The sequence below is a fragment of the Leucopleurus acutus genome, assembly GCF_964270905.1.
Source record: "Leucopleurus acutus genome assembly, chromosome: 6".
Taxonomy (NCBI): Eukaryota; Metazoa; Chordata; class Mammalia; order Artiodactyla; family Delphinidae; genus Leucopleurus; species Leucopleurus acutus.
Genome location: NC_139149.1, coordinates 108084431 through 108099133, shown reverse-complemented (window position 1 = coordinate 108099133; position 14703 = coordinate 108084431). Strand labels below are relative to the sequence as shown.

Sequence of the window (14703 nt, the reverse complement as noted above, 5' to 3'; positions counted from 1 at the left end):
TTTAGATAAAATCTTGGCATTGCCAACTTGAGTCTGCAGTGATAACTGAAGTTCGTCATTCAATTACCTTCTCATCAAAGTGTCTCTTTGTACTGTTCTGGAAAAGAATGATGAAAATTTGTCATCTCCAGGAATAATAAACATTGAGTGGGAAAAATGTTTTAAAAGTAATAATATCACTTAGCTGAAACAAAAATGTTATAGAAAAATGTGTCAGACATATTTGGTTAACTCAACATGCAGAGACAAAAATTAATGTACTTTTATCTTTATAGAACAAAACAAGACAATCCTTCACTGTGCAAATGAAATGTAATTGAAGTGTCATTCTATTTTTGTGGCATTAACCAAACTGATTAAATGTGTTATATTAATTAAGTGAAGGTAGTTGTCAAATAGTAGCGGACATGTACCTTAATAAAGCAGAGGGTACCAGGAGAGCATTGGAGATCTTATATAAGATGAGAAAAATCCTATACAATATTTGAATAGAGTTAAGGCACATCAGAAGTTGAGTCATTTGTTTGTTTATGAGATTGAATCTTCAGAATGTTTTGGCTCAGAAATGCAATTTTTCTTCATTGCTTTAAAATCAAAGCCCAGAGACAAGGCATTTGTAAATCACAGTCGGTGTTGTTCATTTACGTATTGAAATTGATTTTGCTTTACCATACTGCTTCTACAAGGGAAAGGGTTGTTGTAAGACACTTACTTATTCCTAATCATTTTAAAATTTAATATAGTATCCTAAGTGTTCTAGAAGAGCTGTGCCCTATTTCACAGATATATTATCAAAGCTGAAGAACTAAAGAATCATAATTTCAGTAACAGTATTGCACCAAATGGAGAAACTGCATTTTTTTAATCGAAAATGTTCATATTGTAGAATGTAAAAGAGTTCCAACACTTCAATGAAGTTTGATTCCCTATTGCCAATTGAACCATACCCCAAAAAAATCACTTCAATGCAAATTATGCAAAAGTCACAGGTACACTGAAGTTTCCAGATGTTGAATTAGATGAGAGAAGAAACAACAGTATTCACTTCAATGTATCCCTCTAAAGTGGATTCCTGGTGGAATATTTTACACCTTCTAGAGGTGCTGTTATCCTGGAAGTTTTTTCTGATATCCAGATGCTCTGAGGCAAACAAAACACTTACGGATTCTTCAGAAAAGAGTTCCTCGTTTAAATAGAAAATCTTGCCAATAACACTGAGGAGTTTGTCTTGGTTCCCTCAGGTTCTCCGCAGCAACAGCCTGCTGGAATCTACAGACTACTGGCTGCAGAATCAGAGGACGCCGTGCCAGATTGGTTTTGTGGAAGACAAGTCTGAAAACTGCGCTTCTGTAAGTAAACACAACTCTGGGGATGCGGGCTGAGAAAGTGGGAAGTCGGGCGTATGTACTCCTACCAAGGACATAATCATTAAGTACAAGATTTGGAAAGCATCCTTTTGAAAATACATAACTGGTTTATACAGTGTTAACAAAATAACAGGCAGAAGCTCATGATTCTTCTGCTTTGCTCATTTCAACAGGTAAATTAATCTTATCATTTCTCTGAAAAGGAAAAACAATGTTTTCATTTTCAAAACTGACTGTGTAAAAGATTCAGAAATAGCATCATATGATGAGAAATAAAGCCTATTCAAGAGTGCTCTTGGATTCTTTTCAATATATTTTATAACTCCTACTAGTAGGTATTTTTCAACATGAAAACTGTGTAAAAATGTTCTACCATTCTTATAAGTTATAGTCATTATTTGAAAACATTTTCAACATAAGAAATATACAGGCATGCTTTTTAATGTTATATACTGGATCTGAGCTTTACGTATAAAACCCTCCTTTTCAAGGGAAGAGACGTCCTTATAGATAAATATTTCTTGTGGCTTAGAATGTAAGGGCGTATTGTTGATACGAGAAATCAACAACGCGATTTCTCCTTCCTATATGAAGTAGTCTGCTTCCTATATGTTCTACAAAACTATATGTTTCATTTTAACTGCAATCGCCTAGCTCTTATGGGGTCATGATTACAGAGACTGGGGGAGAATATTTCCAAAGAGGAGAGAAATGTAATTCTCATGACTAAGTTGAGAGCATCAGCTCTGAGCTATTCCTGGAGTAAGTTGCATGCCAGCATTTCTGTTAAAAGGAAAAAAAAGAGGGCTTCCATGGTGGCGCAGTGGTTGAGAGTCCGCCTGCCGATGCAGGGGATGCGGGTTCGTGCCCCGGTCTGGGAAGATCCCACAGGCCACGGAGCGGCTGGGCCCGTGAGCCATGGCCGCCGAGCCTGCGCGTCCGGAGCCTGTGCTCCGCAACGGGAGAGGCCACAACAGTGAGAGGCCCACGTACCGCAAAAAAAAAAAAAAAGAAAAAGAAAAAGAAAAAAAAGGAAGCTGAAAATGCGATGGAGGAGCTTTTTATATATAATGAGCAGAACCAGAACTGGCAGACAGAGGATGTAAAACATTTCACACTGCAGTCTCATAGCACAAGGAAAGCAGAGTCCATTCAACAGACTTAATTCAATCTCTTTGTTTAGGCAAAATGATTTTGATCCTGCTATTTTGGGGACTTTTCAATCCCTTGTCCAGAAAACCAGTTGATGCTTAAAAATCTTTGGCGAAAAACGAAAAAGGATTTAGGTGGCAAATAATTTAACAGCGATACCTTCTTTGCAAATTCAATTCTGAGACGAGGTGGAAAATTCAGGCATTTGCTGATATGGATCTCTAATCACACAGCTTTGAATTGTAAAAGGAAGAGAAATGGAGAGTAAAAGCTCTCAGCATCTACACTCTAGTCAAAGTTGTCATCAAAGCGGCTCCTGTATTAAGGAGTCTGCCATTTGGAGAAGGCACCAAAGTTGGGGCACAAAAAATGGTGTAATAAAGGGCAAAGAGGTCTTTTCTAAACTTTTTATTTTTGGAATCTATATTGCAGATCTACAATTAGAAATGGTAAATTTATAGCCAAATTTAAGATTACCATTGGATTTTCTTTCCTAAGTGTAAGAAAACTCTACTCACACGCCCCCAATCCCAATGAACTCAAATTTGAACTTAAAACTGTATGACTTTCTTCCTTAATTCTTTGTCCCTTTATAGTTTCAGATGACATCAGTGAGCTTGAGCGAGCTGATTCATACTGCCCTTATGGTTCTTTCTCTACTTCCCCAAAGGGGAAAAATCTAAACACAAGTAAAAGGCATACTGGAAGGTTAGTTTTCCTGCAAGAGTTTATAATAAATGAAACTGACACAAATGTTAAAAATTGTCTATGACTTTAAACTAAAAAAATTTCAGAATCCCTATGAAAAATGAACACCAATCTCTCAAAAAGTATCTTGTAGTTACTTTTTCTTAGTTTCTGAGTCATTTCTCTTTCTTACTTGGCACAGATTTCTAGGGTGAGGAGAAGAAACAGAATCCAGAGCTGGACATTGCTGAGGGGAAGCTATTATCTAGAGGAAAATAGAGTTGATCAACAGCAATGCTTGACAGGACAAGGATCTCTTGATCAAAATAGCCATACACAAGGAAGGAGTCACTAAAATGGTCAGGGGAAAAGGACTTAATTCCTTTTCAAAACAAATTATCCACAAAAGGATAACAATGAAGTTGTAATTTAAATTAAAAAAATAGAAATGTATTTTAAAATAATATCTTCATTAAAGTTTAATTTAAAAAATTAGTCTTATGAAATAATCCCAAATCTAAATCTGTTAACAAATAATCACAACAGATTCTGAGGAAACTGTAGCAAAGCTTTCCCATATTTTATTGCTTTATACTCTATTCATAACTCTGGGGTACCCCACCCTATGTTCATTGTTGCTTCTTTAACTCATTTCTTCCTGATCAAACTTAGTAGCCAACTTTTTTATATCCAGTTTTGATTGGCTTGGTATCCATCATGCTGAACTCCAAGTATCTGGATTTGCAGTTTCTTAGAACTAAGTGCCTCCGAGGACCAATGTTTTCTGATTTCAAGATGTTCATTTAGAATTTTTATTGAGGGACAATCTCAGGCATAGAAACCCTTCAGGGTGTTATGGGCATGGGTCAGTACAGCTGTTTGTTCTCAAACATCAAACAAGCTTCAAAAATAACTTTTGGTCGTTATCTCAATAAAGAACTGCTTTCATTTCACAGGTAAAATGAGGTGTCTTAGTGAAGAGCAGTTTGAAGCTGTCAGAAATGGGCACTCTGTAATGGCCTATATGGGAAAGAATCTAAAAGAGCGTGGATATATGTATACGTATAACTGATTCACTTTGCTGCACAGCAGAGACTAACACAACATTTTTACGCGGGCCCCTCACTGCTGTGGCCTCTCCCGCTGCGGAGCACAGGCTCCGGACGCGCAGGCTCAGCGGCCATGGCTCACGGGCCCAGCCACTCCACGGCACGTGGGATCCTCCCAGACCGGGGCACGAACCCGCATCCCCTGCATCGGCAGGCGGACTCTCAACCACTGCGTCACCAGGGAAGCCCTAACACAACATTTTTAATCAAGTATACTCCTATAAAAAGTTTTTTAAAATAATAAAATTTTTAAAAAAGAAATGCTATAGGCCAGCCAAACATGAAGTCTGACTTAGAAGGCCCCTGAAATTTACCCTTAAATTTTTTTCAAAAGATATCAAATATGAAAACTGTGGTTTTGTTTTTGTAAATAGAGTTCTCCAATCAAACTATACAATTTTAATTCTGATTTGCCATTCTGAGAAAAAAATCATATACCAACCTTCACCGTGTTCTTTTTTTAACCTAATTATTTAAAAGGGAAATGTGGAGGAGGATAATGAAATTGGAAGCCATTGTTCAAACCCAACAGCAGAAGCATTATCTTAGTAGAGGTCCTTAACATGAGTGGTAGGATTTGGACTTTTCAGAACCCTTGACTTTTTTAAATTAAGAACTAATTTAGGGCTTCCCTGGTGGTGCAGCGGTTGAGAATCCGCCTGCCGATGCAGGGGATATGGGTTCGTGCCCCAGTCCGGGAAGATCCCACATGACGCGGAGTGGCCGGGCCCGTGAGCCACGCCCGCTGAGCCTGCGCGTGCGGAGCCTGTGCTCCGCAACGGGAGAAGCCACAACAGAGAGAGGCGTGTATACCGCAAGAAGAAAAAAAAAAAAAAAACTAATATAATTACTTTTTAAGCCCCTATTGCTCTTTACTAGAATTTAATTTTTTATATTTCAAGAACCATCTTTTGGTTTAATGCTTCATTAAAATTACCTTGACAATTCACATTCTTTTTTTTTTTAATTTGAACAGACATATTTTAAAAAGAAATTGAACATATAGTTTTCTTTTTTTTTAAATTGGGGTATAGTTACTATTCATAGTTACAGTCAGACTCTTTCCTTACTGATCATTTTAAGACTTTTGGCTATCATCACCCCACAAGTAAATTATAGCCTCTAGACTGCATTTTAATCGATGAATCATGGCATTTGAAAATGTGTTACATTTACCATAAATTTGTAAGTAAATGAATCAGATTCTCAAGCAGCCTTCAACATTCCATACATGATATTGTAAAACTATGAAGATATTTGACAGCTGTTCAGTGGGACCTAGTCTATTCTGAAACTTAATAGAAAAGTTAAAGAAGAGACAAACACCCCACTTGATAAGCTGGTCTATGGAAAAATTTAGATTTACATGATTAAGGAAATATATAATTATAGAACTGTGAAGAGACATTTACATTATCTAGTCCAGATATTTACCAAGTTTTCAAACAACTTTTAAAGTTTTTTTTCCTTAAAAAATCAACTTTTCTACTTATTTTTTAATTCTTTAGACTTACAGAAAAATTGCATGAAGAGGGCAAAGAATTCCCAGATTCCCTAAATGCTCAAATATTACTGCATTAGCTTTACCCTCTCCTTTGTGCATGCATTCATTGATACATCTGTGTGTAAACACACATATATGATTCCTCTCTAAAACTTTTGAGAATGACATGATGCCCCTTTATCTCTACATACTTCAGTGTGAAATGTAAATATTTTAAACTCAGGTTGAGCCCAGAGTTGCAGAAACCCTTGTTTAGGCTACTAATTCAGTTCATTGACTTTGTTTACTGCCTCAAGGAATTACAGTGTAGATCTAAGCAATATTCTTTAAATATCTATTCAACGATTTTCAAAGAGAAGCTAAATGCTGCCTGCATTAAAGTGAAAAATCAAACAATGGTGGCAGAGTCAGCCAGACTGAACAAAACAGAAGCTCTAGATAAAACAGACAAAGCAAGTCTGCACTGAGGCAGTAGAGCTGGTCCATGTGACCTCATCTCACCCTGGGCAGTAGCTCTGGACACATTTTAAAAATCCAAGAGTCCCAGAGAAAACTTTTGAGTCTCAGTCAATGAGAGTTCCACTGAACCTTCCCAAGCTTCTAGAAGCCAATAAATTAGAAAGGACACTTTATTGGGAAGCATGACACAGAGGGATGGTAGAGAAAAGAGTCTGCCACCAAAGAAACTAGGTGGCTCTATATCCACGAAAGCCATATGGGAGAAACCAAAACCTAGAAAAGTGATCAATAAAACTGAGAAGGAGCTTTTGATAAATAATTTGAGGGCTGAACCTAAAGTGTGTGGACAAATAATACAGTAGTAATTTGGAGGTAGGTCTTCGACCTAGTCCATAACATTTATCAATGTCTTAGATCCTGAAACTATTAAAGAGAAATATTTTATAAGTTTATTTTGATTGAAAATTGAGTCTAAATTCTCTCTTATAAGTTGTGGGTAAAATGTTACATAATAAAAATTAAGATCATTGACTTTGTTTACTGTCTCAAGGAATTACAATGTATATCTAAGCATTAAGTAAGTGGATTGAGACTTCCAACAATTTATAATAGAAATGAAAGCTCACAATGTAATTATTAATTTAAAATATGCTTCAAAACTGTACATATTGTATGTTAAACAGGACATGTTCTTAGAGGAAAACATAGGCAGAACACTCTATGACATAAATCACAGCAAGATCCTTTTTGACCCACCTCCTAGAAAAATGGAAATAGAACCAAAAATAAACAAATGGGACCTAATGAAATTTAAAAGCTTTTGCACAGCAAAGGAAACCATAAACAAGACAAAGACAACCCTCAGAATGGGAGAAAATATTTGCAAACAAAGCAACTGACAAAGGATTAATCTCCAAAATATACAAGTGGCTCATGTAGCTAAATATCAAAAAACAAAAACCCAATCCAAAAATGGGCAGTAGACCTAAACAGACATTTCTCAAAAGAAGATATACAGATTGCCAAGAGGCATATGAAAGGATGCTCAACATCACTAATAATTAGAGGAATGCAAATCAAAACTACAATGAGGTATCACCTCACACCAGTCAGAATGGCCATCATGAAAAAATCTAGAAACAATAAATGCTGGAGAAGGTGCGGAGAAAAGGGAACACTCTTGCACTGTTGGTGGGAATGTAAATTGATACAGCTACTATGGAGAGCAGTATGAAGGTTCCTTAAAAAACTAAAAGTAGCACTACCATATGACCCAGCAATCCCACTACTGGGTATATACCCAGAGAAAACCATAATTCAAAAAGTCATGTACTGCAATGTTCATTGCAGCTCTATTTACAACAGCCAGGACATGGAAGCAAGCAACCTAAGTGTCCGTCGACAGATGAATGGATAAAGAAGACGTGGCACATATATACAATGGAATATTACTCAGCCATAAAAAGAAACAAAATTGAGTTATTTGTAGTGAAGTGGATGGACCTAGAGTCTGTCATACAGAGTGAAGTAACTCAGAAAGAGAAAAACAAATACTGTATGCTAACGCATATATATGGAATCTAAAAAAAAAAAAAAAAAAAAAAAGCGGTTCTAATGAACCTAGGGGCAGGACAAGAATAAAGACACAGACATAGAGAATGGACTTGAGGACATGGGGAGGGGGAAGGGTAAGCTGGGACGAAGTGAGAGAGTGGCATGGACATATATACACCACCAAATATAAAATAGGTAGCTAGTGGGAAGCAGCTGCACAGCACAGGGAGATGAGCTCGGTGCTTTGTGACAACCTAGAGGGGTGGGATGGGGGGGTGGGATAGGGAGGGTGGGAGGGAGATGCAAGAGGGAGGGGATATAGGGATATATGTATATGTATAGCTGATTCACTTTGTTGTACAGCAGAAACTAACACCATTGGAAAGCAATTATACTCCAATAAAGATGTTTAAAAAAACAAAACAAAACAGGACATGTTAATGGATTGAATGAAGGAAAGATAAGTCAAGGATAAGTCCTACGATTTTGGCATAAGCTCCTAGGTGGATGGAAGTTTCATTTACTGTGATGGGGAAGACTGAGGAGCAGGGGAACTGGTTGGAGGTAGGAGGAGGTGGTGATGCTGGGTGTCTCTCACTCATTCAAGTGGAAATCCAGCCTGGTAGTTGGATTACAAGTGGGAGTTTTTGGCAAGATCAGGAGGAGAGAGAAGAGATTTGAGGGTCTTCAGGGTGACCCTTAGAAAGTAGAGAAGATCAGTCACACCAGGAAGAATGTGTGGATGAAGAAAGGAGCTTCGGTGCTTTGTGACCGCCTGGAGGGGTGCGATAGGGAGGGTGGGAGGGAGGGAGACGCAAGAGGGAAGAGATATGGGAACATATGTGTATATATAACTGATTCATTTTGTTGTAAAGCAGAAACTAACACACCATTGTAAAGCAATTATACTCCAATAAAGATGTTAAAAATATATATATTATTAGAAAAAAAATTATACTTCAATTTTTTTTAATTTAAATAAATAAATAAATATTTAGTAAATACATGTATATCTTTGCACATTTTCAGGTTAACATTTTATCAAATGTTTGATTATTTTTGCAAGAGGTAGGATTTCTAGTATATTGCAAAAATTGGCATTAAAACAATCTCCTATTTCAAATGTTTAAAAAAAAAAAAAGAAAGGAGCTTATAACTGAGAGCTGGGGTTCTGATAAGCGCACATACAGGGATCTCTATCTTTCAGGGTCCCCTCAAAAGCAAGAGATTATTTGTTAAGCGTGTGAGCCGAGTTTCAAGTACACAATGAAGTATTTTAGTGGTATTTTTGCCACTAGAAATACAGACAGATGAATAGACCTGAGTGTAATTTTAAACCTGGGTGTTCAAACCATTTTTCAAATTTTTTAAAATTCCTTTTGACAGAAGAATGCATTATTATAATAGCTCAGATTTGGTTTGAGTTTCCATTTTCATACAATTTCTGCAATTACGGCAAATTTCCTTTGAGTTGAAAGCCAATCAGTCGAGAAAAACCAACAGCAATAAACAGTGTTTCTCATTAAAATACCTTTAAGCTTCAAGGATGTTGACTACATAATTTAGATATCTTTTTAGCAGAATTGTTTGGTTTAACTTGTCTTTCTTAATCCATTTTTCCAAAGTCCCAGGAAAACTAGTTAGAAGTAATAGCATTAATTTTTTTTTCACAACTTAGAGACTGAAGTTTAAAAACAAATAAATAAATAAATAAGAGGAAGAAATACAAAAGTGGGCCTGGCTAATGACCACCATAGGATGTCTGTTTTCAGTTCCAAGCCTCTGGAGTACTATTTCCTCTCTTTTATAACAATGAGACAAGCTCACCCTAGGCCTTTATTAGGAAATGAGACAGTGCTGCAGGCAGAATTCCTGCCCTTCCATCCTTGGATATTACCCTCTTTTTAAGGCCAGAGACAGCCCTCACTGTATATTCCAGACAGTACCTGGCATGTCTGCTGGCCCATAGCATCTGTGATGTTGGTGGAATTTAATTGGATTATCTGGAGTCATTCAATGTACTTGCCAGAAGCATCTGAATTGGCTGAAACGAGTGAAGGAAAGTTTGCCCATTGCTAAGTTATGCCTCAGGCTTGCTTTAATAGTATACAATGAGTTTAGCAGACAGTCTGTCAGCAGTGAGTAGGATAGTTTTGCTAAGTACCCAGGGATGAATTCTTCTGGGAGGGTTTCTCAACCTTCAGCACCATTGCCCTATTAAGCTGGATAATTCTTTGTCGCAGGGGCTTTCCTGTTCATCATAGGCTATTTAGCAACATCCCTGGCCTCTACCCACTAGATGCCAGTAGCACCTACTCTCCAGTTGTAACAACCAAAAATGTCTCCAGGTATCATCAACTTCCCCTGGGTGGGGAAGGTGGGCAAGGGGCAGCATCACACCCAGTTGCAACTGCTGCTCTCAAGTTTCTGAAATTTTAATCTCTAGTCTCCCCGAAGGTACCTCCTATTCATGTGTTTCAAACTGAGCTGCCGCCTCACTCTTGCACAGACGTGGAAAGGAAACAGCCTCTGCTTCCCCCAAAAGATCCCAGTCCTCTTGTAGCTCTCATCAAAGGCCATGGGCACTAGGAGGAAGGACTGAAAGTGAAAGGCTCACGAGACAGTCAAAGCCGCTTCAGGACACCTGCCTGTAGGTCAAGATCAATTAGTTTATGGCCCTAGCTTCTACCACAAAACAGAATTCAGTCCCACTTGGACGTCCCAGGCAACCAGTTTTTAGACTGAAATGTATCATTTTTACTTATAACTTATTTTCTTTCTTTTATCAAATATAATGCAATTTCAAAACAGAACATTTGAAAGCAGTAAGAAAGAAAAGCTCCCTAACTCTACTAGTTAAAGGATCTACTCTTGACACTGGTTATTTCCTTCCACACTTTTCCCCACAAGCTAAAAAGAGCAGGCATGTCAATTCACCTTGATTCCAAATGCTAATACAGGTCTTGGGTTGAAGATCTTCTAATATTTCAAAAGAAGTCAGAAATCTAGTTTTCTACATGAAATCTGATTTCTAAATGTTGGCCAGCAATAAAATTTTCTTTCTAAACAGACCACCCGTATCAGATGGAATCAGCTGGTGGGACTCGTTTGTGACACCTGTCATTTCACCTTGTGTCCACCTGGCCTCATTCTTGTTACCTGCTAACTTCTATTTGCATTTGAATTTAGGATCCCTGTCACTAAACAATCTCTTAAGTGCTTTCCAGCTCAAAAATTGTATGAGTCCAGGACCAAGTACATTACTAGAACTTCCTTTCTCATTACCTGAATTAGCTTATCCAAAATGTTACCACTCTCCACAAGCAGACAATACCACCCTCTGTGGCCTTATTCTCAGAGGATGATTTAGAAAATACAGTCTTACCTAACCTGGAATATAAAGGATAGTGGACATGAATTATACCAATTTATTTATATGTGTATATAAATATATAACGTGTATTCTATTGAAATATAGTATATATACAAATACATATTACATATATACACTATATACACATTATATATATATATATATTTCTGTTGAAATGTTGTTCTGGTAAGTAAGCAATTGACTTCATGAAGACCTAACAAAGAAAAAATGGTCCAAAAGATAAAAATCAATCCTGTAAGTACATTTGCCCCCAAACATCCAATTCAAGGTCCTCCACCGTCTGCCCTTTCCAAATTTGCCTCTCAGTCAGCCCTCACTTTCCCTCACCACCCTTTCCCTGGGTTCATTAGAATACTTGCCATTCTTCAAACACCTATGTCCCTTTGCCCATTGTGTTTCTGTACCCCAGGCTGCCCTGGAACCAGCCTGCTGCCTCAAAAATTCTTACAGACTTGTCAGCCAATCTGTGTTTATACAAAACAGTCATTTCAACTTTTTTGTCAACTTTTAATCTTTACTTATTCAGGACAAGTTGGGGAAAAATATTCCATTATTTCTTTCAGATTAATTCCTGGGGGACTTAACTGTAATTTCCTGCATTACTGACTTCACTGGGAACTGACAGCTAGTTTGTCAATTATTTCAATATTGTATTCCTTCAAAATTGCTTTGTCTCAAAAGAGAACAAATGTCATCATTCTTAATGAAAGTACTCTTCATCATAGCATTCTTACATGTACACATATATTTACATATATACTTCTCCTCCTTCCTTATAAATACGTATGTTATTCCGAATCCTCTTTAAAAAGCAAATATTAAAACAAGCAAAACACTTCCTTTGACCCTAGCTCCCTGTGAAACCACTCACCCCACCAGACTTAAAAACTAACAAAAAGTGTATTGTCTCTGGCTACTATCTGGCTACTATCTGGCTATCTTACCTTTCTGCTGAAATTGCTCTTATTTGTGACAGCAAATCCACTAACATGTTGTCACTGCTTATGTTCCTAAGCTTTGAGCAGAACACTAACTAAACATATACCCCACCCAGCTTCTGAAGACTGGCTATTTTTTCCATGGCTTCAGGAACATCATTCTCTCTTTTAATTATTTCCTTACCTCTAGGATCATTTCTTCTTTGTCCTATTCCTGGACTTCTGCTCCCCACAACCTTGCACTTAAATGTGGCTTTTCCCAAAGGTCTTTGCAAAAGCCTCTCACTGGATCGTTCATCCTTACCTCATGGCTTCAGCCACATCTTTATACCAATGACCACCATCTGAGGACTACAGACTTATTTCTAAGTGCCTGTTAGATACACCCACCTGAAAATCTAAAAAATAACCCATAGTCAACATAACTTGGGTATTATCCAAAAATATGTTCCTCCTCCCAAAATTTCTATTGATGGTTTTGTAATCTACACATTTTCCCAAGCTATAATCCTCCGAATCACACTCATCTTATTTTTCTCCCTCACGCTTCATCTCTAACTGGTTATCAAAAGTTGCTTTTGGGCTTCCCTGGTGGCGCAGTGGTTGAGAGTCCGCCTGCCGATGCAGGGGACATGGGTTCGTGCCCCAGTCCGGGAAGATCCCACATGCCGCGGAGCGGCTGGGCCGGTGAGCCATGGCCGCTGAGCCTGCGCGTCCGGAGCCTGTGCTCCGCAACGGGAGAGGCCACAACAGTGAGAGGCTCGCGTACCACAAAAAAAAAAGTTGCTTTTATTTTTCAGTTCTGGCTGTGCCTTTTCAGCCCCACTGTCACTATTTTATTGTTTAATGCCCCACATATTTCTTCTAAATATTTAATGTGCAAGAATCTAAAGGAAACACAGAAAGTAAAAATCAAAAAAACAAAGAAGTTCTTAGCAACCTTAAAAGTCCACTGATACCTTGGTATCTTTTTCTCCTGAATTCCTTTGTAGCATCAAATGTCTAGACTTACTTTAAGGTTCCAGTGGTACAAATAATTACATTACCAGTCCCCTACTACCACCCTCAGCGTCATATAATTCCTCCAGGCACTGCTGAGTCAATTCAGTAGCTAATTCAAGACCATGACTCTAATTTTTAATTGAATTAAAGATGAATTCCAAGGGAATCTGAATATGATTCACCACTGTTATCCTAGTTTTTAAAGTACTATGCTAAATGACAGGCCAATGAAGAAGCACTTTGACATTGGTACTATTTGACTCTGGGAACACAATCACAGTATGGATTTGACAGAGCCTCGTGGTAGCACCAAAATAAAATAGCTCTTGGTGAGTGTATTTACATCACATGTTAAACAAACAAAATGTACTAGAGTTCTCCTATTCTGCCAAGCTAAATGACTAAAGTACCATTGGTGAAATTGCAGAGCCCAAGAGCTGGAATAAACCTGAGAGGATATATTGTTCACTCCATTCACTTTTCAGGTGAGAAAACAAAATAGCAATGAGGAGGAAGATTGCTTAAAGCCACAGATTAAATTAATAGCAAAGCCAGGGCTTCCCTGGTGGCGCAGTGGTTGAGAGTCCGCCTGCCGATGCAGGGGACACGGGTTCATGCCCTGGTCCGGGAAGATCCCACATGCCGCGGAGCGGCTGGGCCCGTGAGCCATGGCCGCTGAACCTGCGCGTCCGGAGCCTGTGCTCCGCGACGGGAGAGGCCACAACAGTGAGAGGCCCGCGTACAGCAAAAAAAAAAAAAAAAAAGCTTGTTAAATAGCATTGATTTTTCAACTTTAAGGAATATAATTTCATCATCAGCCCACAAAATAGACCGTGAAATGTTCCCCTTGATACTGCATGAATTGATTCACAATATAGTTGCTGGCTGGAAGCTACTTAGACATTAAATGAGGTCTGGCAAAGGATGATAAATGTCAAATAGCTAAAACTGAGTCGTTCTCTCTAGTGCTGACTGCATAGCAAACCCAGTTGTCTATTTATGTCACTCATTTGTTCCAATAAATTATATTATCAACCTACAAGAGAATTTAGTCATGTATCCTTGAAATCACCAGCATGTTGTGTATTTTCTGTCATGGATAGATATATCTATATCAAAGAAAATTCTCTGGTCACTGCAATTTTCATCTAATAACATTAATAATATGAGGCTGGTGCAGGCTACAAAAACTGATATTAAAATTAAGGGCCATACTTTACTTATCACAACAAATTCTCAAGTGACTTGGCCTATGTGACCTCAAAGGTTCCTTCCAATTTTGAAGCCTCTTTTCAAATGCTTATTCATTGTTCTTGACAGTCCAGTATTGGAAGAAAGTGATATTTTGCTTGATTAGTGAAAGCAGCATAATTTTCCTACCTTTACTTTTTTGCACTGACCGTCAGTGTGGTGTTCTATTAACTCAGCAGACTGTTGTTGTTCTAATGTTTTAGTCTGAAAGCACATTCCGGCTGAATTTCTTAAGAGGCAAAGAACTAGGGATATATATTTGGTTTACGTTAGTAGCTGCAAAGGG

General features: G+C 38.0%; 1 protein-coding gene across 3 annotated transcripts in view; it reads left to right on the top strand.

Moving 5' to 3' along the window:
* SPHKAP (SPHK1 interactor, AKAP domain containing) overlaps nucleotides 1–14703 on the top strand; it is a gene marked incomplete at both ends in the record, with an annotated part of 129347 nt that overhangs the window by 51053 nt on the left and 63591 nt on the right. For all 3 annotated transcript variants that reach the window (XM_082841138.1, XM_082841137.1, XM_082841136.1), the window contains one exon: nucleotides 1242–1349. In XM_082841138.1, the coding sequence (XP_082697264.1) occupies nucleotides 1242–1349 (108 nt within the window). The remainder of the gene's footprint in view (nucleotides 1–1241; nucleotides 1350–14703) is intronic.